We start from the raw sequence: 27,716 nt of genomic DNA, 5'->3' as shown, positions 1-27,716 counted from the left end.
CCCTGCTCCGAGCGCGGGCGTGCGTGTGCGCTCACCCTCCCAGACACAGACCGAGCGCTTCCCAGGAGGAAAAATAAATTCGACATAATGTTTAGCGCGACCGAGGGTTTCCAACAGGAATGCAGCTCAAGTCGTGGTGTAATGGCTCGGAGGGGCTCTCTAAACGCTGAACAAACCCACTCCTTAGCTCCTTAATAAATCAGTAACAACAACAACAAACATAGCCTTCTCCCCCAAATGCGCCACACCGAAGCCTTCCCAAGTTGGGCTGCAAATCCTTGTTTGGTTGTCCACCATAAGCGCTGGAAGCTGTGGCATCTCCCGGCTGGACGCAGTTCCCGAGGGGCAGGCACTGTGATAGCCGGGTCTGCTGGGCAAAGGGAACGGAACCTGGAAATTGGGTCCTAGGTAGGCAAGGGCGCGTTGCTGGGACGCAAGCTTGAGGCCGAGGTGGGAAAGCACGAGAACTCACTTCCACGTTTCAACCCCCCGTTTCCGTCGCAGCCCCTGGAGACTCAGCTGCTCGCGCGGAGCTAAATTCCGCGCAGCTTTGGCGCCACTGGGAGGGTGGCCGAGTGGCGCGTGAGAACTGCCGGGGTGCGTGGCCCTGGTATGCGCGCCCAGCGTCCGGGTGCAGCTTCTCTCTGCCAGGCTTCTCCTCCCACTCACTCTCTCCCATCCCCTCCCTCCTTCACACCCCCCGCCCCCGGGACCGCGAGGCTCCCTCCCCACACCGGCCAGAGAGTACACAAAGCGGCGGGTGAGGGGAAGCTTTGCAGGCGTGCACCGAGCAGTGAGATCACTGGCGTTATAAATATCCCAGTGCCAGCGCCGAGATCCGTTCGGGTGGCCTCTCTCTCTCTCCCCCTCTCCCTCTGTCTTCCCCGAGGCTATGTCCACCCGGTGCGGCGAGGGGGGCAGCACCAAAGGCACGCAGCCGCGCGGGGGCTACAGAGCCCAGAACCAGCCCTACAAGATGCACTTAGGACCCCCGCGGCTGGAAGAATGAGCTTGTCCTTTCTCCTCCTCTTCCTCAGCCACCTGATCCTCAGCGCCTGGGCTCACGGGGAGAAACGCCTCGCCCCCAAGGGGCAACCCGGACCCGTTGCCACTGATAGGAACCCGAGAGGCGCCAGCAGCAGCCGGAGCGGCAGTAGCACGACGTCTTCCTCCTCTTCCTCTGCCTCCTCCTCCCCCGCGGCTTCTCTGGGCAGCCAAGCAAGCGGCTTGGAGCAGGGCAGTTTCCAGTGGAGCCCCTCGGGTCGCCGGACCGGCAGCCTCTACTGCAGAGTGGGCATTGGTTTCCATCTGCAGATCTACCCGGATGGCAAAGTCAATGGCTCCCACGAAGCCAATATGTTAAGTAAGTTGCTCGCTCTCCTCCAAAACCCGTCCTAAGCGGGCGGTGGGAGACCCGGGAGGGACAGCCGGCTATTTCCTGGGCCACAGGCGCACCGTCCGGAGCCCCGGCCCCCGGGACCCTACTGTCCCTCGAAACAGCCCGGCGGGTTGGGTGGAGATGCGGTCTACACGGCGCGCACACACGCACCCCTCTCCTGGGTATGAGGAATGGCGATTCCTGGGGGGGTAGGCTATCCGGAGGCTGGTGCATGGACAGGCATCTTGTTTCCAGTTTGTCCTGGTCCCAAAGAGGAGCCTCCAGTCTGTACGTGGAGAAAAAACAAAAATCTCCTTCTTTCTCCTCATTTAGTTTCTGTTTACCTTCTGCTTCTGTTTACTAGGCTAGCATTTCTCATTAGGCATCAAAGTGCGTCCCTATTCCCTGCCCATAACTGAACAGTTATTTTTTCAGAAGAATCAGATCTCACACGCTCCCCCCAACTGCCACCATAAACCCCAAATTAATGTCATATGTAATTTATGTATGTATATACGTATATGTATATGTCTAGTATATATACATATTTGCACTATATATATGTTTGTATGTGTATATACATATATACAGACAACCCCTGCTGGGAGGAAGACAGTGATCTGGAAAACTGGACACGTTTAGAGAGGCAGACGTGATGGACATTCGAATTATTATCTCCAGAGTTTGATTTAGCAACGTTTAGTGTCTTGAGACCATGATAACACCTTGTTAGGAAGACTGGCCAGCCTTTTGTCCCCAAGGACAATTAGAAGAAAGTTCTTTATTTTACAGGAAACTCAGAGGAGGTTCAATTGGGTACAGGTGCAAATTTTGCAGGATTTTTTAAAGCCAAGTTTTAAATTTTCTGTCTGAGTTTTCTCATTAGCTCTCTCTCCCCCTCCTTTCTCATCTCCTCTTCCCTTCCACCCTATCTACGTTTCCAGACCGCCGTCACTGCCGCTCCTCTGATTCCTCGGAGTGCCCTTAGGCAGCTGAGGGGAGAGATGATTTGAGGTTGTAAGCAGGACTTGGGCGATCTCTGCGGGGCTTTTCCTCCTCAGAGCAGATCGCTCTTCCGGGGGGAGTTAGTCCGCCAGGTAGAAGCAGAGTCGGGGCCTCCGAGATACCCAGGGAGAGCGGAAGCCTGGCCTGGAGATAGCGCTGCGTAGGGTCACCCGGCTCACGTGTGTCAGCCTGCTAGCTCCTAGGTGTACCTAACTCGCTGCGTCTCAAGCCAACTACCCCATGGCCATTGGGCTACTTCTTCCCCAAGCTGCGGAGGAGCGCGGGCGCCACAGCGGGGCTGGCAACCTGGCAGCCGCCTCGGGAGCGGGGTTAGAGTGCGCAGGCTGGTGGCGTGACCGGCGGGCAAGCCTCGTCCGCGGGGTTCAGGAGGCGGGGTACGGAAGACCGGTCGGGTCGCGCAGGAAGGGGAGCGGCTCCACGCCGCGCGTTGCCCGGTCTAGTCTTTCGGGTTGTGCAGCCCCAGATGACGGTGTTGCACGTGGTGAACGGACCTGCAGCACCGAACCCGAGAGACGGCCCTCTGCTTACGCCCCAGCCAGTCCCAGGGCCTCCCGCACGCTCCTTAGAGAAACTCTTCCCACGTTTTAAGGTTCATTTGGATCTTATCAAATAAGCCCCCATCTTTGGTGTTAACGGGCAAGGTCTGCTGGAGAGAAGAGGGAGTTTTCCGAGATTTCAGAAGGGTGAGAGTTAGTCTATTTCGGTATTCCATTTGTCCTTCTCATTTTGTTCCACTCAACTCTGCTCCATCAGACATCAGAACTTATTCCCCACTTACAGTAATATTTCTTCCTTTCTCTCACATGAAAACTTTTTTCTATTGTGTTCTCGTAGTTTATCCAGGAAATCAGCACCAACAGAGGATAACTTGTGTGTTCCCAAGGGAAGACCCAAAGTTAGCATGCAACAAAGAGCAGGTTAGAGGGGTAAACGAATGTGTCTGGAGTGGGTTACCCTAGAGATCTCTGCACACCATACTCATTCCCAAGATAGTCACCTTCTTCTCTTGGAAGAAACCACAAGAGACAAAGATTTTTGCAGTTTAGGCCTTGCAGGAGGGGAAGCTGTAGAAAAGCACAGGAGGGAACATGAGAACAGATAACAAAGAATACATCCAGCTAAAGACATTGACTACTATCTGTTATTTCCAAGGTAGAATTTTTTTTAAATCTACATTGAAAGGTATCTACAAAAGTACAGGGATGTTTCTTAAACAGTCCCTGGATAAAACTTCCTTAATTTAACTAACACTTTCCTAATTCATTCCAGTTTACAATAGCCTTTCACAATTTAGTTTGTGTTTTTTATATGGCTTGCTATCATTCACTTACTCATTCATTCATTCAGCCAATACAAGATGCCTACCTCACTCAGCTTGATATTTTACTTTGGGGTTAGTGTGGGTTTTTTTTTAGTTTTGCCTTCCATGGGTTTTTCTCACAGAGGAAAGCATAACTTAAATGTTCCAATTGTGGTAATGTTCTGCTTTGTGATGTCTGGTGTCTAATACTACTTTACGAGATTTTGCTACCATTGATCAATGAATAATTTATGAAATATATCATGTTTAGTAGGATGGCATGTAATTTGGAAATTTAAAATGGGTCTCGGCTTTTCAGTAGCTGTGAAAGGGAAACAGACTGTTGATTGCAACTGGTCATATACCTCTTACAGGCAGCACTTGATGGTTTCCTGGCATTTGTGGAAACTAAGGCCTTGGTCATGACTGTTGGTTAGAGTACATGAGGAAACATTTTTCTCACAAGAGACACGGAGAGAGCCGGGTCAAGGACCACAGATGATAGACCTCATCATCTAATTCTACTGTCTGCGAGTGAGCAATGATGGAAAACTTAGATTCTTTTAGTCACAGCTTGCTACTTCAGAAAAGAGTAAAAATTTTGCCATGAAACTGCATTCTAGCAGGTTCTTTTAAACTTAGTAATTTTCTGTAATATTTGTCGGATAGAACAGATAAATATATATATACTATATATATACAGTATGCATATATATGTTTTACAACTCTCATTTGATATTAAAATTTTGACAAACCGTGAATATTTTCTAGTTTTGCCTTCAGAAGTACACTCTGGCCATAGATTTTGAAACATAATTTATTTAGTTAAGGTATTTCAATTATTATAGTCTTAGCTTCTAAGTTCTGAAGAGAAAAAGGAACCAAGCTCATTGCACATGAACTCTTATTAGGAGGAAATAATGGAGGAGGATAAAGAAAGATGCACAATACAAGACAGATAATAAAATCCAACTATTGAATAAAAACAAAGGCTTTACTTTAATTTCTATGCTTTCAATTTAGTTTCAATTAGTGCTTTCAATTTAGTGCTTCCGTTGTCTGACTTTGGGCCATTGAGGAATAGACTATCAGATAATTGTTAATTTACGGAGCAAAAGTTTAAGGCTATGGCTAGACAAAGTCAAAGTGCTCACATAAAATAGGAAAATTCCAATCATATATTTTGGCTAAATAGAACCCTCAATTTTATTGATTTTTTAAAACATGACACTATCAATTTTGGTGTCATGTAGAGTTCACCTTTATATAGTCCCCCAAGCCTAGAAAAACCAGAATCTGCATCCACTGTATAGAAAAACTCAATATCTATGTTACTAATATAATCAGTGAAGACTACCAAACTGGATATTTCAAGACTCAGATTTTATAATGACAGACTGTATCTGTTGTTGTGTGAAAGCAGATAGAGAAGCTTCAGTTTTAAATTATTTTTCTTTGAGGATTTTCAGATGGCTGTTGAAAGCTTCTAAATACATGGAATATCTGTGTCTATATCTTATTCACCAAGAAAAGGAAGAAAAGGGAGAGGTCTATATAATTATTATCAACTATCATTAATAGACTTCTATTTTATTTAAAAATATGGAGGGGACTAAAATCTAGATATGTATTTTCTTACTGAAATAAACTTACTTTGTCGTGCATGCCTATGCTTGTAAGTAAGTGGATTAAACAGTGTGTGTAAATCTGAGAGACACCAAGTTCTTGCCTCCTTCAACCTAGAGGTCAGTCCCAAAATTACACCAGGAGAGAATAATTCCTTCTGTTAAGCCTTGCCCTTTTCTTTTGATCCTTTTAAATGTGAACACACTAGGAAAGATAAGACATCGTCACTAGAATGTGAATTTATACTGATCCTCCTCCCATCCCACTCTCTAAGCAGGAGAGGGCCAAAATACTAGGAGAGTACTAAAACATGTCTTTATACCTCTGTGCCTATGGGGTCTCCTGAAAAGGGAAAGAGAGATAGTGAAAAGGTCAAAGAAAACAATCCAATTTAGCAAACATCATTATCTATAATCTGTGAGACATACTTGGCCTTCCATGATTTTGCTTAGGGATATCATCTTGGTATCCATAACGTGAATTGTAAATTTCCATCAAATTTATTATTACTGTCTTCTAACGGTAAGTCAGGAAATCACTGAAATTGAAAAAATATCAGTTTTAGAGAAATGTTTCTGGGATTTATATGTGTGATTTAATGCACATGGGTTTAAAATATTATGTAGAATTCTTTAGTGAGTTCCTGAGATTTGGTATAGTAAAACCAAGAAACCTGTGATCTCTTGGTGGGGGCAGGAAGTTGAATTGTGGGACCTGTTAGAATTTTCTCAAATAATCTAGAAAAAATGACATGATGAAATTACTTTCGAAATTATGATCTTACCAGTGTTTCCAATATTACACCATAATTACATTAAGATTTAGAAGATCATTTCAAAGTTGCCTATGTGAAAAAACAATTGTTTAATCTAACCTCATCTTTTTTCTTTCCCACATTCTTCATAATTTCAAATAGAATGACATATGTAAAAGTACATTTTTTAAGCTTTCAATTAAATATAATTTTATTAAAATTATAAAATGCTTTCTTTCTCAGGTAAGAAATCATTTTTATACTGGAACTTACAAGAAAAGAAACCTTGTAGTATGTAATAAAACAATAACACTTTCACATATACTATTTCATTTTCCTCATATTTGAAATTCATTACAATGCAAATTTTGTATAACATATACACACAGAATGTACAGTGTGTTAGGAAACAAGTTAAATGAGTCAAAATGGGTCTTTCTTAAAAACAGAACGTTAGTTGTCAGAAATCAATAGTTTACATAAACAAAGCAGTGTTCCCATTAAACAAATATTTATAGAATCCTTTTGTCTTGCCCTCTTAAATGTAAGCCTGCAAACATATCCTTAATGAGAATTTTATCTTTTATGCTACCGTGTAATTTTTTTTCCACTAAGACACAATAGATTTGAGCTTGCAAAACCAGGTAGTTTTCAAGAGAATGGAATAGAAAACCTGTAACAAGGTAGAACCATGAGTAAATTGGGGGAAGACATACAACAAATCGCCTTTCTACCAACTGCACATTGTCTCTTTGGTAGCCATCATTCCACACATAGATGATTTCTCAAGTTCTCCCAGTCTCGTTTTTTAACACACTTAATACAGTATTCCCGATTATATCCCCCATCACCCAAATATCTAAAATCGTTAATGCTGCTTAAAATCCTTCTGTAATTTTGATAGAAATATAACTTCATACCATATGTCCTATTCATGCTTTATCAATAATTTTATTACACCGTATTTCATTGTGTAGTGTACTTGACTTTACAGAGCGTTCTGTATGCTTTGCTGCTATTGATAAAACGGTAATGCTTCTAAATCCTTGGGTGTGCATCACAGTCAAATAATCTATACAGCAAAATCTATTGTAATTAGCCTTTTGAAAATATTTTGATGAAAGGAATTGATGAGGCAACAGTTTCTTTAGCAGTCTTTTTCTAAAAGCAGAAGTAGTTCCCTTCTAACAATTTTTAGGGGTTTTTTTCCTTTTAAAGAAAGACCCATTAATAAATTGGTAGCCGCAGTTTTCTTGAGATGTGTTTTATTTACTCCAGGCTAAGAATGCTTATAACAAAAACAAGAATTCTGCTTCTCTTTTTTCCCCCATGAAATTTCTGATCAAGTATTTTTAAGAAATCAAGTTGAATAAATATGTGGCAGTATTTGCTACAATTATTGGTATTAGCTCACAGTGTGTGACATGTGATCAATAAAAATATTCATATATATGTATTTGTATGTCATATACATGTGTGTGCACAATATAGGGCTTTTCTTATAAAGTGAATAATTTTATACGTACTTCAAATACTGCAGGAGGAGACTGTTATTTCAGAAAAATTATCAATTTCTCTATTCAGTAGAGTCTTATTGAGATATCCTAATTAAAATATTTCTCAAAATGTTATAGATTGAAATGTTGAGGTTTTTTTTTTCTCTCTCCCCCCTCTCATCCTTGCTTCTTTTCTTCCTTCCTTTCTAGGACAGGTCCATTTTTACCTCTAGTAAACTATATTATTTTGCCCTTTTTTTCAATTTGATGTGGCCAATTAGCAAAAAAGCACTATGCTTTTCTTGTGTTTATATAACATTATATATGAGTTTATGATAAACAGGCAGGAATTCCAATTATATACAGACTGTGAGTTTCATCTTCTTAAAATATTCAGTGACCTGTGGTGTGTGATTCTCTTGACCCAGTGGATGTAAACTTTCAAATTATTATAGGAGACAAAGGGACATTGACTTGATAATATTAACTACAAAATACCAAATATAAAAACAATAATGTAACAAAATATCTCATTAAATTTTTTTTCCAGAAAAGTCATTCAAAATGCAAGATGTTCCAAACCATAATCCATTAAACTCTTCATTGAGCCAATAATCCCACATTATTTATAGTGCTTTTAGGATGTTGTTATGTGTAATCTTTAAATGAGCTACTCACTAAATGATTGAGTATGGTATATATTGATTTATACTTTATAATTATGATAAATTGAGAACTGGAATTTCTTTTATGTAAATAAATATTTTCAAAGTTTCAGTGGTTTATACTAGTCTTGAGTACAGACTTTATGTGCTTTACTATTAAAAGTAGGGTATTATCTCTGATAGAAAAACAATACACGAGAATTATTTTGAAAAACATTTTAAAAATTCTTTTCAATTCTTTTAGAACTTGAAAAGATTGTGTTGTCAAACACTGTTTACTAAAAGGGACTCATCATTTGTAAGAAAAAAAAAGAATTACTAATGAAGCCAAACTAAATTTTCGAATCTTGAAATTTTTCATTTTAAATGAACACTTGAGCGATAGCATTTTCTTTTTTACCTAATGAATGGCACAAAAAATAAGGATGCTAAATACTTTTTTTAAATTGCAGTAATAAAGAATGGGAAGAATCTATGTAGAAATTTAATTCTTCACAATGGTATATAGAGGAGTCTGTGTTTTATTTTGGGATTTCTGTCATCCTAGGTATTTTGGAAATATTTGCTGTGTCTCAGGGGATTGTAGGAATACGAGGAGTTTTCAGCAACAAATTTTTAGCGATGTCAAAAAAAGGAAAACTCCATGCAAGTGTAAGTAGAACCACTTTATATTTGTTAAAGGGCTTATGAAGATTTTACGTTTGTAGAATGGAATGCAGTGATCTTTCAAATTGGTGGATAGGAGAATTCGCCCAGAGAACCTAATGTTTTTTGTTATTATAAAATTGTATGTACCTTTAACCAAGAGAATTGTATGTGTTTTTATAAGTAATCACTTAAATATTTTATTTACTTGAAAAGATAATATAGAGTTCACAAAAAATGTTAAGGGTAAGCGTTTTTGGAAACAGCATTCTCAAAGTGATTGCCGTTATTTATTTCCTAAAAGTGGTTCAAGCGAGGAGAAATATTATGGAAATAATATATAATATTTTAAATTTACAGGTTTGCGGTGCTTGTGTATATGTGTGTTTAATAGATCAGGTTCTTATTTAATTTTTTAAGTTATTCCTGATGTCAAAAATTGGATCTAAGTAATATAACATCTTCGTATTAATCAGTATGGAAGGAAGAAACCAATAATGAGAAGACTTTGATCTTTCATAGAGAAATTTTATTTGATCCATTTGAGCAATTCTCATCTTGCATTTTGGTGCATCAAAACCAAGTACTTCTTAAAACTGTGAAGACTAATTTCTCACTCAAAATTTTTTTGGAATCATTTTTACATTTTGTAATCAATTTACAAGGTATAGATTTCTATGCTTTGTTCTGAAAATGCTCATTACTTGAGAAGCACTAAAACATTTTAAAGATAGTAATATATGTCTGGCTTCGTTTTCCCACTCACAGATTCTGTTGATTTGTATTAGTACATGTGCACAGCACTTAAAAGTGATTTGTGCTTTTTCTGTAGTATACTGTTTTGTCACATTAAATCGTTTTAAAAAGCTATTCTTCTTTTATACTAGTCCTTTAATCCTTACTCCCTTTAAGTTTTATTAAATAAATCAGAGAAATATCACTTTTTCAGTTTTCAAAGTATATAGGCAGTTTTAAGTGAGTGCAATCACTGAAACTTACTATTTATAATTTCTATTTAAACACCTTTAAAAAGCTCAATGAGAATTTCACTTGGTTCCATGTTTAAACCTTTCAATTTTCCTTTCCCTAGCATCTCAATGTAGTTGCTAATACCTCTTGGTGGAGACAGTAGAATTCAAGCTATTTCTACAGTTATTTGAGGATTAAATCAGAAAATACAGATAAAGCTTTTAGAACAGTATTTGGACATTGTAAGTGCTCAGTAAATATTACCTATTATTATATGATAATATAAATATAATAAACTCCTAAAATCTGTTTATTAAGATAAATGGAAAACCTTTGTTAACCTCTTTAATCATTGATTTCAAGAATTATAAAAAGATTTACCTATTTCATTTTCTGGGCTAGTTATTTACTCTAGCAAGTTATAATATAGTATTCATAAAATAACTGCTCTTTTATTTTAAGGGACAAAGTTCTGCATTGCTGTGGAAAAGTAGGACATGCCACTTTACTTAAAAAATTTGATTTTTAAAACTCCACATATAGAATAGAAAACAATGATCAAACACATCTGCACAGAGAACCGTTTCCTCCGTCTACTTTAACGTTGTAAAAGATTGAAACGCCTTCTAAATGCAAGGATCATAATAATATGCAGTGCATATAAAGAAACCTCTCTTATTGGTTTGTTTGGGGTGAAAATCTTACTTTTTAAAATACTTAATTTGCCCTGGTACATGCAAAAAATAGACTAAACTTGGGCCAGCTTAAGGAAAATTGCCACAGAAAGCAAAGTATTAGAAATGGGTGCCAATTAGAAAGGTCAGACCAAGAGGTGAGGATACATGATTCCTCTGTCAAATGCAAGCAGCAAATTTCCAGAAATTTGACCCAAATGTCTAAGGATGGCTGGCTGAAATAATGCAGATAATGCAAAAACAGCATCTGTTATTCTTTCTCATCTTGGCAGGCTAAAGTTATTTCATGGAATAATGACTTTTAAACAGCACAAAGCAAGCCTTGCTCCTGTCACTCACTGATGCTCTTTGATATGAAAGTCATTCTGATGACTTTGAGCTGAATTGTGGATAAAAAATTAAGCCCCACGATTATGTGGATTCTTTTTCAACCAATTGTCCAAACCCACTTTCTCTTATCTGAGCTTTGATTAGTACTTTTCCTCTAGATGGGAACCTAATCAAACTATAAAGTGATTTACTTATAAGGAAGTTGAATTTAGAAATAGTAGTAATTCTAGCAATTATCAGTTTTAAGCCTAGATGGTTTCTTTCCTGTTTTCAGTTTCTAGTTAAACATGTTAAAAAATTGTTCTTACAACTTTAAATATAATTATTTGATTTTCATTTTAATTTTTTACAAAATCGCATCATCACTAAAAAGGCTAAAAACGCTTACACTCTTAGGATTAAATGTGTATTTCATGAGTTGCTTCAAATTAATAATTCTGCAGAGGCATTTAAAGAGTACTTTATAATCATTTCAGGATATATACATGTATATAAATAAAATCATTATATTGTACATCTTAAACTGACACAATATGTCAATTGTAGCTCAATAAAACTAGAAAAAAATTTAAAAATTAATAAGGAGTACGTTTACGGTTCTATCTATAGGGTAAATGTGAACTAAAAATGTAAAGTATTCTTGTAATTCTGGGGCAAGTAAGCCTATAGTATATTGAGAAATATTCATGGATAATTGCAGATTTTCAACTTGGTTTTTATAGTAACAATCAGAATATTAAAAATTAGTTACTAGGCAGAGATAATGTATTTGCATAGTTCTTTAAGAGCTCTTTCACTCGCATTACCTCATAACCTACTTAGATGAGGAAAGAGTCTCAGATGTGAAGTTTTTCCTAGTTTAACATAGTTAACAAGCGATTGAACCAGAACTATATCCTTTTAAAATTCTTTCTCTTTAAATGCTATAAAGCTTAGTAGGTAAAGTTACCTTGAAGGAAGATATTATGCGTTGTTTGGAACCAATTATGTTGTTTTCACCTATTATTTTATAGGAATTAATGATTGCATGGTTTAATAATATTTTTGTATTACATTTTAAAGAATGAATACTGTGGTTCATCCTTAGATTTTTTTGCTTGTTTCTCTCTTTCCCTCTCTTTCATTCCAAGCTCTTCTTTTGGAATCATTTTTTCCCATCTACTTCTGTGTCTTCAGCACTAGATTTTAAAATCTAGAAAGAAGGGGACATGTCTGCAGCAGAACTTATCACAGAATCTTAGAAATGTTGGTTATTCAATGTGATGACGAGTTGCATAGGGAACCTCTCTCAAAGATGAACTTTCATAGAAAGTGCACAGAAAATCTTCATTTAGAAAATGCTTCATCGTCAGTGGACACAAAGATGGTCAACAGAAAGCCCAGAACGGTTAGATTTAGGCAACGTTTATGCTGGTTTCCTTTGTGTGCTCTTTGTTGATTCGGCAAGAGAAGTTGTATTTCAACTTCGACCATCTCACTGTGCTCTGCCGCCTGCCCTCATTCAATCTACATGCTCACACTAATCTACATGCAGCTCTCTTACAACCTTTGCGAGCATACTCGAAATACACAATGCAGCCAAATTCCTCTCATGAAGTCTTTTCAGCATTCTTTACAAGGATGAAGGTGTATGGTCTTCTCCTTCTCAAAATGCCTTGGGAACTATGGAGAGTAGGAGTAGAAATTTGCTTCCCGAAGAGCCATGAGGGTTAGTCAGAGCCTTCACTGTGACCTCTATTCTCTTTCTCAACTCATTCCTAGGAGGAGGACCTTGTGGGACTGAGCATCCTTCTCTTTCTGTCTCTCTTCTGCCTGTCTGTTCCTGCTTCTGCCTCAGGTCTGTCTGTTCCTTCCTTCCTTCCTGCCCTCTCCTCAGATTTATTGTCTTTATCAAAAATTCCATGGGGGCTGGCCTTATGGCCAAGTGGTTAAGTTCCTTGCACTCTGTTTTGGTGGCCCAGGTTTGCAGGCCCAGATCCTGGGTGTGGTCCAACTCCACTCATCAGCAGTGCTGTGGAGGCATCCCACATACAAAATAGAGGAAGATTGGCACTGATGTTAGCTCAAGGCTAATTTTCCTCAAGCAAAAAAAAGAGGAAGATTGGCAATGGGTGTTAGCTCAGGGTGAATCTTCCTCAAAAAAAAAAAAAAAAACAAGAAAAGAAAAAAAGCCTTTCTGGGTTTGTCTGAGGTGGGTCCAGATGTAAGAGTGAAAGGCCTTGAGTGGTGGTTAAGAGCACAGTTCTATTGCCAAAGCCTGACTCCCACTCCACCACTTACCAAGTGTGCCATTTTACTTAATCTTTCTATTCCTTGGTTTTTATCAGCTGTAAAAGGAGGAAAATTAAAGTAACAATCTATTGTGATATTTGAGTGTTTTAAATGAGATAATACATACAAGACACTTAGAGTAGTGCCTGGAAAGTAGTCAGTACTTAACTGTTGAAAAAGATCTTGCAGAATTTGCTCTCAGACAGCTGTCTGATGATCCTCAATCTCCTCTCTTAGAAGACTCTCTGATTTGGAGGTCAAGCAGCTGTGACCCCTCAGATATTTGGATCAGCCCTAAATCCTATTTATCATTGACCTTTTTTTCCTTAGGTCCAAACTTTTCATGCATATAGTAGCCCCTTATCTCCTGGTTTTCCTTTTTTCCAAGCAACCTCATTTGAAAGCAAAATTCCCAGGCTAAAGCTCTTTAAGAGGCAAGGAATTCCTATAGTCATAATCTCATAATTCTTTCAGAGCCCTATTGTATATCTTTTTTCCCCTAAAAAAGTGTAAATCCTGGAAAAGGTAGTTATCATGTATTCTTCAGTCTCTTCATAAAGTATGCATGATAACTCATTGCCTATTAGGGAAAAAACATTGTAGCTCAATTTAAAGATCCAGTGAGAAGCATGTGGCAGAATTATTTTTGTTTCTCAGGGTTTTAGGGGGATCATGTTTGGAAGGAAAGCTAATTGCAGAGTTTACGAAACAGGCATGGAATGTGTGTTTGATCAGCCTAAGCAAGGACTAAAACTCCTCCTTTCCTGGTTTCAGAGGGTGCCAGCTGGCTTGCCTCGGATGAGCGTCTGGACTGGACTTCCTGCGCTGGGGGCAGAGTGAGGAGGAGTCGGCAGCCCCTAAAGCTGGGCACGTTGGGGAAATGGAGGCTTGAGCAATAGTTATCATCATCATTATAAAATAAATTATTAAGCACTCCACTCTTCCAGGCGAGACCTCGAGCTGTATAAAGGCATTTGAATAGAATTCCCCTTGCTCTCCAAGAGCTTTCAATTTACATAGTAAAATCGAATTTCTAGTAACTCAGGCTCAAAAACGGGTGCAGGGCTCTGCTTTTGCAGTAAATACCAGTTTTCCCCTTAATTTCTCTCTGTGTAAATCTGGCTAGGGGGCCTATTTTATTGAGGAAGTCTGAGTGTGATGAACTGACTTGTAGCTTCAGAAATCCATTTCAGCCTAAAGCCAGAGACGGTGTTACATTTTTCTGATGGTTTGGGGAGTGGCGCTTGTTTTTCACCAGCATTTTACCATGGAGCAACTTCAGGGCAGGTGGGTCTACACAAAAGCCTAGGAGGTGGTCTTGGGTTTGTGTGGTATTATGGAAAGAGCTTGAATCTAGGAATCAGAAGATCTGAGATTTAAGTCACAGGCCTACCCTGGCACTTGATAAATGTGGAGCTTTAGACAAATAATTTTCTTTACTTCTCTGACTGGAAAATCAGATAACAGCATGCTAATAGTCACGGAGTTACTGTGAGAATGAAATAATATATGTTAAACACCTGGCACATAGTAGCCCTCAGTAGCCCAGCTTTATTGACTTATTAAGAGCATCAGAAAGAAAACTGCTATTTTTATATCATGTTTGTCCAAGTGTGGTCCTCACTTCACCTGCATCAAAATCACATGGGATGCTGGTTAAGGCTGCAATTTCAGGATTTCACCTCAGACTTACTAAAACACAGTCTCTGGAGATAGGGCCTGGGGAATATGCATTTTGAACCAGCTCCCTGTGTAACTTTAAGTCAATTCATGAAGTTCTGAGGAGGAGAAATCCTGTGGTTGGTATTCTTCACCACATTAGCTCAGGTTGGTTTATTATTAAATCCAACTTGTATATTCCCTTGGTTGCTCAGTATAAAGAAGAGAGATGTTCAGTGCCAAGCAGGAAATATGGCCAAATGCTGGCGATGGCATGGTATGGCTATAACTGACCCATATGAGGCTTATTTAGTAAAGTCTAAAAGGCAGCCCCTCTGGGTGCATGCTGCCCTGTACTGGGGCACTCTGCTTGGGAGCAATTAGAGCAGGGTCTGGCTTTCAACCTTCACTTAGCACGAAGGCTGGGTGCCTTTTGTGCAGGGAATATCCTGGACAATCATACAAAACAGCCTAAGGTCACCTGGCCTGGGCAGCCCCATTGCTGGGCCTAGGGATGGGAATCAGGAAGCACTGAACAGAGGTAGGGGAACAAGAAGGAGGGATGCATTCAGCAAGAAAACTTTGCTTAGAGCACAATTTGATCTATAATTGTTTTTATTACAGTCTATTTGTTGTTGTTAGAGCCCTTGAGTCGATTCCATCTCCTAGCAACCCTGTGGACAGCAGAGTGGAACCCTGCCCTGTCTTTTTGTGCCATCCTCTCACCTTCTGGCACTATATCAGACAATGCTCTGCTGCTATCCATAGGGTTTTCATGTCCAATGTTTTTAGGAGGTAGGTGGCCAGGTCCTTCTTTCTAGTCTGTCTTAGTCTGGAAGCTCCACTGAAACCTGTCCACTGTGGGTGAGCCTGCTGGTATTTGAAGTACTGGTGGCTGATCTCTCAGCATCACAGCAACATGCAGCCGCCACAGCGTGACAACCAACAGACGACAGACGGGTGGTGTGGTTCCCTGACTGGGAAATGAACCTGAGCCACGGTGATGAGAGCGCCAAATCTTAACCACTAGACCACATGGGCTGGCTATAACAGTCAACAACAACATTTTAATTATTTATATTTGGTTAATTATTTCTTAATTTTATAAGATTTTTCAATAGAGAGGCAAATCAAAGAAAACAAAGTGAAATAAAGTATTAAATATTGTATTAAAGTATTAAATAAAGTATTAAAATTGATTAAATACTCCACAGACTCCAAGATTTATACTAGTGTGTGTCCAAATTCACACTTCTCTCTGCACCTCTTCCATAGACTGCATATTTACTGCCATGGTGGCGCAGTATGAGAACTGGTACTTCTGGTACTTGATTGCATTGCCTTGACTTATTCACGACAAGATCCTCAATCATCATAGGACATGATATTTACTGAGGAACAAAAAACTATGTTAAGAGGTTTTAGAAAGTTTTTTTAAAACATATCATTTCAGAAAGAATTTTCTGTTTGGTTTAATTGACTCTCAGATTTCAATTAAGCAGAATTAATCTTTTGTAGAATATCCCAGTTAATCAAATTTTATTTTCTTTGAACTGAACTTGACCTTTCTTCTAAACATCCATTGTGTGCCCTCACTGTGTGAAGAGATGAGTAGAATCAGGGCCAAGTGTCCTTCTAATCCAAAAGTTCTTGTTTTTCGCAATAGCACTGTCTTTCCCCCTCTTCTGAATAATTTGGATATTCAAGCAAAGAACAATTTAATTTGTTTAAGTTTTATTTGTTTTGTCAATAAGGACTATATTAAATTACATAGAAATTAGCTGATTTGAACATTTCATTTTAATTTTGTAATTATGGCTTGTTGAATGTAGTTTGCTTTTACACTTGCAAGATCAAGGAAAAATTAAAGAGAAAAACTTAGATCATTTCAGTCAACAAAGAACATGGGCGGGACCACATCTCTATTGTTTTTCATTGTAAAAGCGGCAACTAACACAGTGTGTGGCGTGTGATTTGTCACGTGCCGTCAAGTTAGCTCTGACACCTCTCGACACTAGGAATGAGGAATGTCCACAGTGTCCTGTCCTCAGTCCTGTAGACTCATGACTATAGCTTCCTTAATGGGGTCACTCTATTTCATATTTGGTCTTCCTCTTTCCCTGATGCCTTCTACTTTTCTCAGCATTATTGTCTTTTCCAAAGAATCCTGCCTTCTCCTGATGTGCCCAAAGTAGGACAGCCTCAGTTTTATCAGTTTTGCCTCCCGCGATAGTTCAGGCTTAATTTGCTCTAAGACCCACTTGTTTGTTTTTCTGGCATGTGATACATCGTCAATAAACATCTGTTGAATAAACTCACAAAAAATTGAATTTGAAACAAAGATAGGGGTTCTTTACAAACATTTTAAGGATTGGTTTTGTTGTAGTGGCCAATGGTGGTAGGACCATGAAGTGACGGAGGTCCTGATTTCAATAGCTTATTTGCAATTTGATTCACCTCTCACTTCACACGTTAACTGTAGAAAAAGTCTTTATGGCAACTTCACTTTTTCTAAGGAAATAATACAGTGATATTATTTAAAAAGTATATATCTTGCTAAAGGACTTCTTATGATTCAAAGGAGATTTTAAAAATTAAATGTAGCCTAGAAAATCTATTATCCAAAATAAATGTAAAGGTAAATGTATAGCTAAGACCTATGCTGCTTAGCAACTCTGCTATAAAGATGCTGCATGTGTGACATTAGGGACAGCGATACACTGCTTAGGGTCACCCTTTTGTCAACCAGGCCAGGAATGCCAACAGGAACAGTTGACCCCTCAAGAAGAAACTAGATCTCCTGATGAAAAAACTCACTGAAATGTTTGTTTCAAATGGTTCTGTTCCATCATAGCTGGAAGAATTTTTCAGACAAAACATTAAATTAGAAGTCAATTAAGAAAGCCAAAACAGTCTGACCCCCTTTCCTCCTGTTTTAATATGGGATTTGGAATGGCTGAGGGGCTGCAGGTAGTGTGTGGGTCCTCAGAATTCTGAACGTCTCTACCCTGTGCGACAGCTAGGTGAACTTTGAAAAATCTAGAGCCTGAACAGCCATCTTTCATCTTAAGAAAGAACTTTAGAACACAAATTTTGAGGAGAAAAAGAGAAAGTTTTTACATGGAATAACTTTAGCAGTCAGAGTTGGTGGGGTGTCACTCACATGAAGACCTTAAGACGGAACTGCTATAGGTCTAATTCACCGTGTGTATGGGGGGGAGGCGTTGTTTATGCATGTATGTCTGTTAGCCACTTCAACTAAAAAATGACATATTTTTTCTTTGACATTGTCGGGAAAAAATGGTTAAATAATGCAGTACACTCAACAAACCTGTCAAAATTGAATAAAGCAACTGGTGCTATCTCTATTTCAGGAAATTGGATATTTTGTGAAACGGGCAGAAGTCAGGTCAAAGTATAATGTATTATATATTCTAAAGAATGTTTTTCAAATACATTTTAAGAAGAAAATCTGAGGCAAGGTAAATATCCCTTCTACTCTTGTGGGTTTTTTTTTTTTTTTTTTGGCGAGGAAGATTAGTCCTGAGCCAACACCTGTTGCCAATCTTCCTCTTTATTTATTTTTATTTTTTTAAATTGTATTTATTTTGTGAGGAAGATTGGCTGTGAGCTAACACCTGTTGCCAGTCTTCCTCTTTTTGCTTGAGGAAGATTGTCATTGAGCTAACATCTGTGCCCATCTTCCTCTATTTTATGTGGGATGCCACCACGGCGTGACTTGACGAGTGGTGCTAGGTCCGCGCCTGGGGTTCCGAACCTGTCAACCCCAGGCTGCTGAAGCAGAGCTCACAAACTTAATGACTATGCTACTGGTCTGGCCCCACCTTCTACTCTTTTTAATGAAATTCCTCACACTTTTCTAAAATGTTTATCCTTTTATGTAGCACAAAACATTCTAGATGGCTATAGCTCTTATTTTAAAATAAAACTTTGGGACTATCTAATTAAATGGGAGAGCATTTAAGTCCTTTTAAGAGCTAAGCATCTGCAGGCAAATCTATATGTTTGACTTGTAAAAAAGTCTTTTCAGTAAAAAACAGGAACAATAAATGTGTGCTCTTCTAAAGTGATATCAGCGTAGCACCCTTCGCCTGGACATGGGTCGGCAGGTTATGATGGGATGAGAGGAATCCATAGGTGGTAGTTCTTTCAAACACCTACTTCCAGCCTGTTAGAGATCAACTCCAGGGAATCACCAGCAGACTTGTGGAAGTTCTAAATATACAGTTTCATAGTGCCCCAATAAAGAGCTTTATTGATTGAGCTATACTTGAATGTAAATAACTTGGGTAAACTGTCGTACGTAAGGTAAATGTGCTGTTGGAAATACTCTGAAATTGGTTGTCTTCTGATATTGTCAAAATTTCACATGGCCATCAACAGTGTATCTATGTAGACTGCCTTGCAGTGTTCAGACTTTCAGATTACGGTGTTGTGATCTGTAGTGCAGAGAGAAGTTTGGCAGTACTAGAAAAAGTGAAAGAAAAAAAGGACTTTAAATTCTAGTATAGTATCTCCTGGTCTGATATAGAAAGTATATCATATATATATTTAGTGTTTTTATATATAGACATCAAAATATTTGGTATTCCCAAACTCAGGAATTCTATACAAATGGTGCTTCCTGAAATTGTGAAACCCGGTCATCTGGTTTAAGATAGGAATTTTAATTCTTTGGGGGTTATGGACTCTTTTGTGTTTGATGGAAGCTACAGATCATTTCCCAAGAAAAATATTTAGATTCTCACAATAGCCCAATGGAGTAAGGATTGTGAATAAGGAGCCTAAAGCTAAGACCTCAATTGGCAGAATTCTTATTTGATGGCATGACTGACTCCATGATCACACTCCTCCTCCATACCATATTCCTTCAATTTCCTCAACATGGCAAACTGAGCCTTTTTTGAGCTCATACTGGCTACGTTGTCAGCCTCATCTCTTGTTCCTTTTCCCATGCATCTTAAGTGGAAGTCACACTGAACTACTCATAGTACTGTTGTGCTGACCTGTGAACACACTGTTCCCGCTCCCTGAAAATCCTTTCTCACATCACCTGCCTTGCCAATATCTCATTGTACTTGAAGTCTCAGCTCTAATGTCACCTTTCCTAGGAAGACTTTCCTGCCCTCTTCCCTGTCACCTCCATCCCCTTAGATGCTCTTCCTCTACGCTATCATGTACCCTCGGCATACCACTGTCATTATTCCATTTATCGAGCTGCACTGTGATGGATGTCTATTTGTCTGCTTTTTCCACTATTCCATGAGCATTTCAAGGGCAGATACTGTGTGTGTGTGTGTATGTATGTATATGTGTGTGTGTGTGAGAGAGAGAGAGAGAGACAGACAGACAGAGAGAGAGAGGGATCTGGCTGAAGTGTTGCTAGTGACTCCAAAAAGTAATTTTTACTTCTTGGCCTCAAATACCCTCTCCTGTATTGCTGTGTGAAGATATATTTTTTTCCTAAAGAACTCTAACACATGCAATATTAATAGGACCATATGCTACTCCTCTCTCAGCACTGTGGATCACACTGATAATGTTGAAAAATGTATTCTTGTTTCAAGGGAATAATATAACCCCATTTCTCTGAACATGAATTCATGTTGTACTGTTAATTGTTCCTCAGTAATATAGTTCTATTTATTTTCTTCACAGCTTAAGAGGGGGAAAAAATCTTATGTTCAAACTTAATTTTTTAGCTACAAATTTCAAAGTAATTTAAAAACAATAACAGAATTTAAATACATTGGGAGTTCCTGTTATCATTTTTATATACATTGATATTATTTCACTAAGTACATAGCAAACAGATATTAGAGTTACAAAGATGAGTAGGAATATAGAAATGAAAATTGTAATTTTAAAGCAACTTTAAGAGAAGCAAATATATCTTTATAAAAGAGAATGGAGAAGCAGGGCAGGGGCCCATGGAATTCTTGGTTCTTCTTTACAGTACAAGACCTCCTTTTATTACATGCTGAAACATTATGACTACTTAAATCTCTCCTTTTTTTTTTTTTTTTTCCGTAGGCCAAATTTACAGATGACTGCAAGTTCAGGGAGCGATTTCAAGAAAACAGCTATAACACCTATGCCTCAGCAATACACAGAACCGAGAAAACGGGACGGGAGTGGTATGTGGCCCTGAACAAAAGAGGGAAAGCTAAGCGAGGCTGCAGCCCCCGGGTTAAGCCCCAGCACATCTCTACCCACTTCCTGCCAAGATTCAAGCAGTTGGAGCAGCCAGAACTTTCTTTCACAGTAACTGTTCCTGAAAAGAAAAAGGCACCTAATCCTGCCAAGCCAAAGGTTCCCCTTTCCGCACCTCGGAGGAGTCCCAACACAGTGAAATACAGACTCAAGTTTCGCTTTGGATAATATTCATCCTGGCCTTGTGAGAAATCATGCCTTCCCCTCAGGAGTTTCTATAGGTGTCTTTAGAGCTCTGAAGAAACACTTTTGGACACAGCTTCAGCTATGCTACACTGTATTGAAGTCAGGTCATTTGTTTCAGTTTGACTGAAACAAAAACGTTTTCTGATAGGAACTGAACTGGAATTCTTTCTACGAATATACGGAGCACACTGCTTCAGTTCAAAACATAAAGCCTTTTGCTTTATGCTGAGTGCATACTAGGACTCTGTATTTTCAGAAAGTTAAACAGCATGTACTACGTATTTTTCTGATTTTTACAGATCAACCCGAAAGAACATACATGATACATTTTTATTTTTGGTTTCCAAAGAATATTTTGATGCAGATGAAATATTTTATTAACTTTTGTTTTTCTGCTTTTTTTGTTTTTTTTTAAAAAAGTACCTCTGCATTGAGCATATTTTCTTACTTTTATTATTTTAATATGACATAAACAACCATTTTAATGCAGTTTATGAATTATAAATGTGTTTATAGCCCATTTGTAACATGTGGATTTCTTTTTCGTTTTTCTTATTCATGGCACTTTTTATTATTATTTTTTACCATACCTCAGATAATGTACGTTTAGTTCTACATCATAAAATGTTTAAATTCTCATCCACAGCACCAAAGGCTCGACTTGGATTTGTGTGTGTGTGTGTGTGTGTGTAAATTCATGACATTATGTGGAATCCTACCCCTTTGGTGGCTGGACTATAATGGGTTAGAAGTAAGGAGAAACTCTAATGACTTTTTTTGATGAAATTAAAAGTTGGAAATAAGGAAAAGGATTAGAGGCACAAGTACACTACGTTTGCAGCCATTTATTGAGATCTAATTCTCCCTTCCTGCGCTTCTCCTTTTATCTACCCCCTGCCCTCATTCTTGAACAGCTGGAGGAATACATTTTATTCTGTCCATCAAGCATACGCTATGAAACCGGAGTGATTAAAAATACCTCTTCTATGACCCTCTGCTATCCCCACTGTATAGATCCACAGGGAGCAACCCACTTAACGGAAAAACATGGAGAACCAAAGGAGATGAATCGTGTAACAGCTATCCATGTCAAGTCCCATTGTCAAAAATATTCTCATGACTCAGTCAAACACCCTTTGAGTCTCCTATCCTGAAGGTAACTATTCCAGTGAATAGATCTGCCCTTTAATAAGGAAACTTTCTGATGTATATTTTTAAAAAGCTGGCCATGTGATATGAGAAATTTAGTTTGGGAATTTGATGATCAAAAATGGCACTTAATTCTCAACCCAAATACTGAATGTTGGGCATAAATCACAGAAAATTTAACTTAAGAGAATTTGAGTGATTTATTCATTTTCTTGGGTAATCATTTCTATGGAATTCTATGAAATACAAACGTTTATATTCAGAAGTTTGGCAATAAAAAGGTTTAGCTAACGTTTAGAAGTACGTTTTTCATAGAAAGAACAGAGGAGCTCACAGACAGCTGGTGGTTTTTATTTAAGCATGCTTCTTTTCTTTTAAATAGTGATAAACTTCTTTTCTTACAACAAAGTACTGTTTAATTTGGTGCAGAAATGCGAAGTAGGCACTTAGCAAAACTGAACTTCACTACCACTTAAGCAGATTGCTTTGTTTTAATAGAAACAAAATATGCACATATATATTATATATAACATATATGAAATCCATCCATCAATTAAAACATCATGCATATACTCTAACATAGTGTTTTATTATAAAGCGAATAATCTGATTAAATGTTGTTTGCATTTAATGCATGATTTTTAAAAAATATAAAATGAAATAGTACAAAAGTTGTATTTAATTTATACATTAAAATCCTCCTGGGTTAAATGAAAGAAGGGGATTTTGCAAACAAAGATATGTCCAACCCTTATTCAATGGCATATCGCCTTATATACACAGTATAAAGCTAAAAATAATCCTCTAGTTTATTCTAATGTATTGTGCACTATCAAGTTCTCAGGACATATGAAAAATTAAAGTTCTAAAAAAGAGAACAGTAGAGATATGTTCCTAAATGGGCAAGGAAAAGATGATACTAATGATGATTAATAACAAACTAAATTAATGCATATACTGTATTAGGTTAATGCTGCTTGTAGTTTATGTTAAACTAAATAATAAGAGCTTATTTTGTACTCCCAGTTTGATTTGATTAGTATATGAAAGTTAAAATAGGATAGCACTAAATATATATTATGCAAGTCAGGACTCATTAACTTCAAAATTTAAAGCTAAGTTAAAATTTAAAAAAACAAATTTGCATTACACTTATCTTTAGTTTACTGGCCCTACACAATTACAGTTAATTAAGGCCTACTGAAGCATTAAGTTACCTAAATTAATTGAATTAACTCATGTACAGAAAACATGTATAAATATAAATCCTTACTAATACCTACAACTTTCTAAGGGAGTCCTTGCTTATATAGTTGTTGATGATTTTTCAGTAACTTGACCCATCTATCATCAAGTAAAGTTGTTTAATTGTGATTATGTTTATCTAAAAATGTCAGTGAATTTTATATTTAAACTTAGGAAACTAATTTGCCTAGAAGATAGGTGACAAACACCTTCAGACTGACATTTTAGTTTTTTAAATTATACTTTGTTTAATTTAATTTAAGATATTCTTTATTTGGAACATCTGTAGAGGTAAATGGAGGTTTCCGGTAAGATGTAATAACACCATGGTTTTCATTTCACAAAAGACACCATCACGTCCTTCTAAAAAGACTAATTTGTGAGTGTGGGTGCACATAAATTATCTTAGTTTTTTTAGCTGAGTTATAATGGTCCAGAAGTTCCGTTAAATAATGTGACAATAATAAAGAATACTGACAAAAGGTATTTCCAAATTTGATAATCATATTGCTTTAGATGGTTTTATTTCTTGTAACTGAAAATGAAACACCATAAATCTGGTAGGTAAATTTTCTATAAAACTGATCTTAAAATAGAACACTGAATAATTTTCTCACATTAACATTTTTTACCCTTCTAAAGGAGAGAGGAACTAAGCCATCACTTCCCACATTTTCAATAATGAAAAGAAAATATTGCAATAACCAAAAACTTGAATTCTGTCACCATTTTTACAGTTGCAGAACATTGCTTGTACATTTAATTTTAAAAATAAACACAGTATTGTGGACATTGCTGCAATGGGAAGCAAAGAAAAATAACTTGTCAAAGGAATTCTCCACTTCCTTTAAGATTTACTTCATTGCTATATCTCAATTTTGATCATGGAAAATCTATTTTTAAGCCAGTGATCTTTTAAAAAAATTTTTGAAACAAACCTTTTAGATAAATGAACATTACTCATTTACTTTTCTTTTAGTAGTCAGTCTAATTGTACTAGCCTATTTTTGAAATAAGAGTATCATGTGATTAGGTATTAGTTGAAGAAAAGAATTACCTCCTCCATCTTCTGCTCTGCCCTATTTAAAAGTCCCAGGGGAGAGGGAGAGCAGGGAGGAGCACCCCAAGCTAAGCTGAGTCAGTGGAAGCATTTTTACATCTAAGAATCACATACAACATTCAGACATACCATCAGATAACTGAGCTACAAATCATCCATCAGCAATTAAGTAATTTTATGTAATAAAAATACTAGATTAGAAATCAAGAACTCTTACATACTTTTTATTTTATTAAATCGTCTTTTGTCCTGACTCTGCTGTATATTTATCACAAGTCACTCTCTAGGGCTTGTTTTGTCCTCCACCATATGATCTGAAATGTCATTTCTAGCTTTTTCATCAACGATCGTATGAGTCTTAAAATGTTGAGGCACCAAAAAAAGGACATGGTTTCTCCTCAGATAAAACTAAAAATCTATGTCTAGATAAAACTGCACAATCACATGAAAAAAATTGTCAATGAAGTAATAAACATAGATATTTTTAAAGGCTATGTCTTAGCCAAAAAAAAAAAATGAACTGTGAGATTGAATCAAGAGGTTTCCAAAATGGGGATTAATTCTGGGTTTAGCATTTTATGAGGGACTTTGCAAATCTGAATTAATCCAGAGGGAGAGGAATGGCCAGAGTACTCATTGTTGATAACAAATAGTTCCAGGACCTTAATTGTGATTTTTGAATACTTCTGTTTTGACTGAAATCCCACTTTCTCCATGAAGCCTTCTAGAAATTCATGAAGAAACATGAGTAATCTCATCTGGACACTGTTCCTCCAAACAAGCATAGCTCACGACACAACTTTCCATCACCATTCCCTCACTGTCCCAATAGTTCTCTAAGTATTTTCTGAGATCCTGCTTTGTACAAGTCACTCAGCTAGTGAAACCTTCCTTTATTTGCTCAACACTTGTTTACTGTGTTCCTTGTGCATGTTAACATCAATGTATCCTCAGACTTCGAACTTCTGGAGGAAACAGATCTGCTCTCATTGCACATTGTCCAACCCAAGTTCAGGGTAATAAAAAGAACTTAAGAAATGCTCTTAGCTGACAGCCATTTTGAATGATGTGTCCTTCTGACTTAAACACCTTGTGAGACTATTGGATAATCTACTTACTCACAGAGTCTGGTATACAATTATATTTCTAGGTCCCTGGCGTATGTTAGGTGCTCAAAAATGCTTATAGGACGGATATCGGTGCTGATGAAGATTTGATAAAGATGATGATGATGGTTAAGAGAATGTTACATGAGATATGAAGTAGATCCTACAAGAGTAAGAACAGCCACTGCCCCTCTCGCTATACTTGGACTTCTCAAACACAAATCCTGAGTCCAGACTAAAAATATCAGACGTTTGCAAGCTGCATTAAGTATCGATACGTTAGTCATCGTAGGAAACTTCAATTTCATTGGCAATCATAAAAATAGGTTACTGTGCAAATTCCAATGCTTTTGCTATTTGTAGGCCAAACAAGCAGTCTAGTGGGACGTCAGTAGGTATCAGTGGAGAATGAAGACATATATTTCCTTTCGGTAATTTGTTTCTAGGTGTGTTTTTTCCCTTTCCTCAGATAAACTCTCTCAGAGAGGACTGACTTTTTCCGTATCCTACAGAGAGATTAGGGAATGCATAATCACACAGGGACAGGTTGGGTTCCAATGTGTTTCTCATTAAATTCTCTGTCATTCCCTCTGTGGGAAACTGGGAAATTTATCAGATTTTTGTACAGGGAGGTGAATTTCTGCTGAAGGGGCAACACAATGTCTTTTACTCTCCAGAGTGCAATTGCGGCTCTGCTTCCACAGCAGTCCTGCACTGTACCATAGGGCTCTCTTTGTAGGATGCGTGCATTCCGTAACCTGTTTCCATACTGTGACACAGGTTATATATTTATATTTTTTAAAGGTCACTAGTTGCCCTACATTCTCCTCAATAAAGGGTCCCTGAGAGTAAGTGTAACCGTATACTAGAATAGTAAATATACCAGAAGAATATACAAAGGGCTGTCTAACAATCACCATTCTAATGGAGCCTGGGACAGAATGAGTTTAAATTTTAGAAACAAAAAGCAGCCTAAAAGTTGTACATTCTCAGCCTATTCTTTTTTTTTTTTTTGCATAAAGGATGCATTACAAAGGGGTGAAAACATGTTTTCTGTTTAAGTAATGGAAGAATAACAGTTACCGCAATGACTACTATAAATCCCCTCTGAGGCCGGCAGTTCCCGTAAATTATGACTGGGAGGGAAAGTCATGCCCATTTTTCTTGCCACATTAGTTGTATCACCGGGTAATAAAATTGGGTCTGCTCCAGAAGGAGTTTGTTTTCACCTTAGCAATCACGTTGTCTGAGATTCTCAGCCTTTATCTTCTGGAGAACAAGGACCAAATGAGAAAAGGACACATCTCAGCGTGCTGATGCAGAGCTCAGATCACAAGATCTCTCTACAAGTCCAGGGAGTTTAACGTTTAATGACGAGAAATCTACTCAGTCTGGCAAACTCTAAGGTCCAAAGGAGCCAACTCAAAGTCAAAGAATTATGATTTCTTGGTTGCTAATAATTTATGGCAGAAATCTCTAAAAAATTTCCAATAAAAAGATTCAATGTTCATTTAACCCTTGACAATATACTGGCATTGTGCTAGAGTTCTAGGATAGAACTTAACACAGCACCTGTTTGGGGGAAATCTTACATTCTTGCTTATATTATTAGGGCAGTGGATCATATCTTTTGTGTTATATCCAGTTCTCAGATAGTTAAAAGTGACACTTATTCTTGCAAAGGAATTTAATATATTAGAATACTATTTATCACAATAGACCCAAAAGCTTAAGCTATAGGTTACATTACATACTTTGGAAGTACTTCACAAATTCTCTTGGCATTCCCTTTGGGAATTTATAATATGTTTTCCATTGGTTATTGACAAACAGGCAAGATTATTCCACATTCATTAAAAGATAATTAGGGGCCCAATAATGAGTAGGAAAATAGGATGGAGGCTTTTCTAGGGAGACCTCAA

At 37.8% G+C, this 27,716-nt stretch overlaps 1 protein-coding gene across 4 annotated transcripts; it reads left to right on the top strand.

Annotated features, from left to right (window-relative positions):
* The first annotated feature begins 735 nt into the window (after positions 1–735).
* On the top strand, positions 736–25,741 carry FGF5 (fibroblast growth factor 5). Of its 4 annotated transcripts, none has more exons than XM_070612733.1 (3): positions 736–1,363; positions 8,793–8,896; positions 20,869–24,778. In XM_070612733.1, exons 1-3 carry the CDS (start codon positions 1,006–1,008, stop codon positions 21,214–21,216), a joined length of 810 nt encoding a protein of 269 aa, XP_070468834.1. In that variant the 5' UTR covers positions 736–1,005; the 3' UTR covers positions 21,217–24,778. The 4 variants fall into 4 exon arrangements, with proteins under 4 accessions (XP_070468834.1, XP_070468836.1, XP_070468833.1 ...); XM_070612732.1 differs by lacking the exon at positions 20,869–24,778 and adding an exon at positions 13,930–14,442 and having other exon boundaries at positions 847–1,363; XM_070612731.1 differs by lacking the exon at positions 20,869–24,778 and adding an exon at positions 12,646–12,917 and having other exon boundaries at positions 857–1,363.
* The last annotated feature ends 1,975 nt before the right edge of the window (positions 25,742–27,716 follow it).

This window comes from Equus przewalskii, chromosome 3, assembly GCF_037783145.1.
Source record: "Equus przewalskii isolate Varuska chromosome 3, EquPr2, whole genome shotgun sequence".
Taxonomy (NCBI): Eukaryota; Metazoa; Chordata; class Mammalia; order Perissodactyla; family Equidae; genus Equus; species Equus przewalskii.
Note: the sequence above shows the minus strand (reverse complement) of the source record. Positions and strands in the feature narration are given on the sequence as shown.

Bases quoted from the DNA above. Each gene is read 5' to 3' on its own strand.
- FGF5 (XM_070612733.1), top strand. From the start codon at position 1,006: ATGAGCTTGTCCTTTCTCCTCCTCTTCCTCAGCCACCTGATCCTCAGC. The intron at 1,364-8,792 runs GTAAGTTGCTCG...CTGTCATCCTAG, and splicing joins CCACGAAGCCAATATGTTAA to GTATTTTGGAAATATTTGCT. The intron at 8,897-20,868 runs GTAAGTAGAACC...TTTTTTCCGTAG, and splicing joins AAGGAAAACTCCATGCAAGT to GCCAAATTTACAGATGACTG.